Genomic DNA, 5,865 nt, shown 5'->3' on the forward strand with positions numbered 1-5,865 from the left:
GTTATAGAACTTTTTGAAGCTAGAAGTCGTACATTGTTTTACCCGAGAATAAGTGAATTCCATTTCCAGAGAAATGGAGCCTTGACCTAAGGCAGAATGATAGAGTGAGTTGTTGTAGAAACTTTTTCTTTAAAACTGATATTGCTATTGGTAACAAACTCTTAGGCTCCTCTTACTCCGCTTACTCTCTAGATGCTGCATACCGGTCTTAGGACTTTTTTGACAAAAGCGGGTAACTGGTAAAAGAAGAAGATGTTCTGTTTTCACGAATCCAACTGACATAGTGGCAAGATCATGACTATTAAGCCAATTCGATTATTAGCTCAGACACTATTCTATTCATAGTTGTTGATCTATAGGGCAATTAGCCTAAACATGGCATGTCTGACTGATTGACAGAATAAGTAGGCAAGTCTGGGACTTTCGAATAAGAACTTCTTTGTCAACTACCGGTTGTACGGATTGGATTCGCCAGATGCTCAGATTGTCTCGGTCTTCAATTAGCTACCAGAAAAGCCTCCTTAGCTTTTGCAGTGCTTCGCTGCAGTCATATTGAAATATAGGCTTGTGAGATCTCCCACGCTGACTCTTGCTCTAGCACTATAACTAGCACGCTGACTCGAGCTTATTTAGGATTCCCTGACCCTTTATTTAGATTCTTCCGTGGACTTTCAAAAATAGAACCCGGCTTACTCTATTACCTTACTTATGAGATTTTCTATCCCATTGGCTGACTCATTACTGGCTTAGAGGTTAGAACGTTAGAGAGGGGATTCCTATCCCATCCTTATTCTATCTTTGCTTTATTTACTGCTTACGGATACAAGTTCTCGGACGAGGTTTTAGGGTTGGATTACTAACTAAAAGTCTGCTTACAGGGTTCGCTTACTACGCAGGGTATACTGGATTAGCCGGTTTGTCAGCGGCTTAAAAGAACCTTCCTTTCTTTTTCCCGTTGGAATGAATTCCTCACTACTCCTTGCTGGTGAGCTTACTTCTATAAACGCGGGGACTTATATATTCTATATCTTTTTGATCTCGCACTTCTAATAGAACCAGGAGACTAGCTATAGCTCTTGCGCGCTTCCCTGCTTTTTCTTTGAAGCGTGCATTGGTCACATAGATGACTTCGTAAAGGAAAGCTGCTTGAAAAGTGCTCATCTCTTCGCTCTCCTCCCTTCCGCTAATGCGAATATCCCGTTCTTGGTTCTTAAAGATATGTCTCCAGCCCCTGTTATGTTAGCGTCTTGAATCTCATCTATTGGTTGGAGCTCTCTTCGGGAAAGAGTCTAAGCTGCCCGCCCATTTCTTCTTCAATTTCACAAAGAAGATTTGAGTGGTTTCAGCCCCTTCTCCTATAATGTTAGGCGAGGTGCCTTCTGCTCTCTTCGATTTAGCAAGCAACTGAGTGGCTTTCGCTCCTTGGTCTATTGTCTATCGATGTCCTCCCACCTCTCTTTAGCGCTTGAGTTAGTTGATAGAGACCTGTACTGTAGGAATAGGCCACTTCTTGGCAAGTTCGGAAGCTTTGGTGAGAGGGGAACTCATGCTAATGGTCTCGGATATGGCAGCCTCGCTTAGTCCAGCTGAGCTCTATTATTTTCTAATGAGACTGACATAGAGTACAAGTACCAAATACTGATAAAAAGAGTGTATGCGAGTAAGTGCGAAAGCTTTTGCATCTTCTTTTCCGTTTTTCCGTTACTAATTTGAGCTTCTCGACCGATAGGGAGAGAAGCTTTGTGCCAAAGCCATTTATAAGCCCTCAAGTAGGTAACCCCGAAAGAGGGAAGAGATTTTCGAGTACGGGAAACCTCTGGATTTGAAATCACTGCTTATATACTGTGTGTATTATTTACAAGAACATTCTGTAGTCTTAGTAAGAGGGGGAAGGGTTAAGGATTTACCCGGTGTGAGATATCACATTGTTCGAGGAACCCTAGATGCTGTCGGAGTAAAGGATCGTCAACAAGGGCGTTCTAGTGCGTTGTTGATTCTTACCAAGACTTGTATCATTTGATGATGCCATGTGAATCGCTAGAAACATGTTCAGTGTATGGCTAACCCAATAACGAAAGTTTCTCGTAAGGGAACTGGAGCAGGCTACCATAAAACAAACAAAAGATCTTCTTTCTAAAGAGATTCGATTCGGAACTATTATATGTCCAAGGTCCAATATTGAAAGAATTTTAGAGGTTTTCCTTGACTTTGTCCATGTCAACAAACAATTCAAAATGCCTCGACTTTTTTAGAACAGGTCCGAGTCAAATAGTAATGATTCGAAGCACCTCTTTTTACACTATTTCGGAAACCCAAGGACTCAATCGTATGGATATGTAAAATAGAGGATTTCCAATCCTAGCAGGAAAGGGAGCGAAACGGATACTCAATTTAAAGTGAGTAAACAAAATTCCATACTCGATCTCATATCTCGATATAGAATTCAGTGGAAAGCCGTATTCGATGAAAGTCGTATGGTACGGCTTGGAGGGAGATCTTTCAAGATCCACCCCGGGTCAAAAAGCCAAAATAAATGATTTTAGCCCTTCTCAAATAAAAAGAAAACGGATTCTTGAACCCCTTTCACGCTCATGTCACGTCGAGGTACTGGAGAAGAAAAAATGGAAAAATCCGATCCAATTTCTCGTAATCGATTAGTTAACATGTTGGTTAATTGTATTCTGAAACACGGAAAAAATCATTGGCTTATCACCATTAAAAAGATTCAACAAAAGACAGAAACAAATCCACGAGATGTTTTACATCAAGCAATACGTGGAGTAACTCCCGATATAGCAGTAAAGGCAAGACCTGTAGGCGGATCAACTCATCAAGTTCCCATTTCAATAGGATCCACACAAGGAAAAGCACATGCCATTCGTTGGTTATTAGGGGCATCCCGAAAACGTCCGGGTCGAAATATGGCTTTTAAATTCTTTTCTGAATTAGTGGATGCTGCCAAAGGGAGTGGCGATGCCATACGTAAAAAGGAAGAGACTCATAGAATGGCAGAGGCAAATAGAGCTTTTGCATATTTTCGTTAATCCATGAACAGGATCCCTCTCGACACATAGGCCCATGGATCCATACATCTCAATCGGAAAAGAATCAATTGAAAAAGAAATTGATCGATATATTTCTCGAAACAAATGAAAAGGAAACGAAAGACAAAACATAAATCATGGATCAACTAAGCCCTCTCGGGGACTTGCTTAAGAATAAGAAAGAGGAATCTCATAAAGACCATGGAATAAGGTTTGATCCTATTCATGGGGATTTCGTAAATATTCCATTCCAAAAAGAGAAAGTTCGAAACAATTGGGATTTTTTTGGAGATTGGATGCAGTTACTAATTAATGATTTGGCATGTACAGAATGAAAACTTCATTCTCGATTCTACGAGAATTTTGATGAAAGCCTTTCATTTGCTTCTCTTCGATGGAAGTTTGATTTTCCCACAATGTATCCCAATTTTTGCCAAATTCTTCTTCTGATGATCGATTCAACCTCTGATGAAAAAGATATACCTTTGTTATATTTCATCTCTTCAACAAGTTAGTAATGAGCATAACGGCCTGTTCCGATGGAGAGAATAACTCATCTTTTCGACTGAGAAATTTCCAAATTTCTGAAACTACAACGAAATCTTTCAATTTCTTATTTGACTCTGTTCAACTCTATGTATTCCTCGAGACGTAGAGTACATTGAATGTACAGAAATGGCTATAACAGAGTTTCTGTTATTCGTATTAACAGCGACTAACGGAGGAATGTTTTTATGCTGTGAAAATTAGTTAATAAAGAGCTTTCTAGCTCCAGAATGTTTCAGTTAATGCTTTTACCTATTATCTGGATATACCAAGAAAGATGTACGGTCTAATGAGGCTACTACGAAATATTTACTCATGGGTGGGGCAAGTTCTTCTATTCTGGTGAATGCTTTCTCTTGGCTATATGGTTCATCCGGGGGAGAGATCGAGCTTCGACGAAATAGTAAATGGTCCTCTCAATACACAAATGTCTCACTCCCCAGGAATTTCAATTGCACAATTATTCATCACTATAGGAATTGGGTTCAAGCTTTCCCCAGCCCCTTCTCATCAATGGACTCCTGATGTATACGAAGGAGTGCGGTTCGTTCGAGAAATTCCTGCCTCTCTATCGAGATCTGAGATGTTTGGATTTTTCAAAACTTCATGGACATGCAGAAGAGAAAGACGAGACCCACTCGTCGGACCAAGACATAACTTTGACTTGTTCAAATAACAAACAATTAAGGTGAAGCAGGGTCAGGAACAACGAATCTCTTTATGATAAACACATTCATTTTGCAAGTTCGTTATTACGGGTAGTTCCTACAAAGGATCGGACTAATAACGTATATAATACTGGAATTCTCGATGTAGATGCTACATAGTGGGTTCTCATCCTTCAGAGACTACGAGTGTAATAGGAGCACCCGTTGACAAAAGGATCACCATAAGATGATCGCTGGCCCAAGGTAAATGATCGTGTAGAATCGACCGAGCTAGACAATAGAGCTAAACGATTGCATAGTTTTACTTAAACGATTGGGCATCGACCTATACGATAGGTCTCTGACTTCTCCCACTTGTCCAGTCGTGTACGCGATCGTTGTTTCCTCCATTCGTCTGCCTCACACCAAAGCCTTTGAAGCGTCATTTCAAAACTAGATGTCACACAGGGTTCATGTTCGTTTTGCTAAAACCTTATTGGATGTTGTTTTGTTTTACAACGGGTATTTCCTTAAAACCTAACGTAGGTCAATGTGTTTTTCTTTTTAGAAACTCGTGAGTATTTTTGTTTAAAGCTTTTAAAAATGATCGATTTATTACAGTGGAAAGAATCGTGTGAAATGAATTTCGTGGCAAACGACCTCTATCCCACTACTCTCCAAAAGAGGCAATACTCTCCAAAAGAGGAGACAAGACAGTAAATATGATTTATTGGTCTTGGAGACATTTATGGTAGAGAATGATGACTTTTCCTGGATCCTAGATTCAGGTGCTACCAACCATGTCAGTTCCTCTTACCAAGGATTTAGTTCTTGGCAAACGTTGCCACATGGAGAGATGACTCTTCGAGTCGGTAATGGTGAGGCATTTTTAGCTGTTGCTGTAGGCAGACTGAAGTTATTTGTTGACAAAAAATGTTATCTGTTACTGGATAATGTTTTTGTAGTTCCTTATATTAAGAGGAACTTAATCTCGGTTTCTTATCTCATTGAACCAGACTATATTGTCTCCTTTTATGAGAATAAAATTTTTATTTTCAAGAATGGAATGGACATTGGTTCCGGTTCAATGGAAAAATAACTTATATATACTAAGGCCTTTATTCATAAAAGCTTTGTTTAACATTGAAATGTTCAGTACAACAACAACAGCTAAAAGTCTAAAGGTTTCTCCAAAGGAAAACGTCCATCTTTGGCATCTAAGGTTAGGTCACATCAACCTCAATAGGATTGAGAAGTTGGTGAAGAGTGGACTTCTAAAGAGTTTAGAAGAAAACTCCTTGCCGATATGTGAATCATGCCTCGAAGGCAAGATGACCAAACGACCTTTTACTGGAAAAGGTTACAGAGTCCAGGAAGCCTTGGAGTATGTACATTTAGACCTCTGTGGTCCGATGAATGTTAGAGCTCGAGCTGGGTATGGATATTTCATCTCTTTCATAGATGATTATTCAAGGTTTGGGTATCTCTTCCTAATGCAATGTAAGTCTGAAGCTCTTGACAAGTTCAAGGAGTATAAGACCGAAGTTGAAAACTTGTGAAGTAAGAAGATAAAAACACTACGATCTGATCGTGGTGGAGAGTATATGGATCTTCAATTCCAGAACTAT

At 39.7% G+C, this 5,865-nt stretch overlaps 1 protein-coding gene across 1 annotated transcript; it reads left to right on the forward strand.

Annotated features, from left to right (window-relative positions):
- Positions 1-2,495: 2,495 nt before the first annotated feature.
- LOC120068398 (30S ribosomal protein S7, chloroplastic-like) lies at positions 2,496-3,163 on the forward strand. The gene has a single exon (XM_039020152.1). The coding sequence runs from the start codon at positions 2,592-2,594 to the stop codon at positions 3,042-3,044; it is 453 nt and encodes a 150-aa protein (XP_038876080.1). The 5' UTR covers positions 2,496-2,591; the 3' UTR covers positions 3,045-3,163.
- The last annotated feature ends 2,702 nt before the right edge of the window (positions 3,164-5,865 follow it).

This window comes from Benincasa hispida, chromosome 12, assembly GCF_009727055.1.
Source record: "Benincasa hispida cultivar B227 chromosome 12, ASM972705v1, whole genome shotgun sequence".
Lineage (NCBI taxonomy): Eukaryota > Viridiplantae > Streptophyta > Magnoliopsida > Cucurbitales > Cucurbitaceae > Benincasa > Benincasa hispida.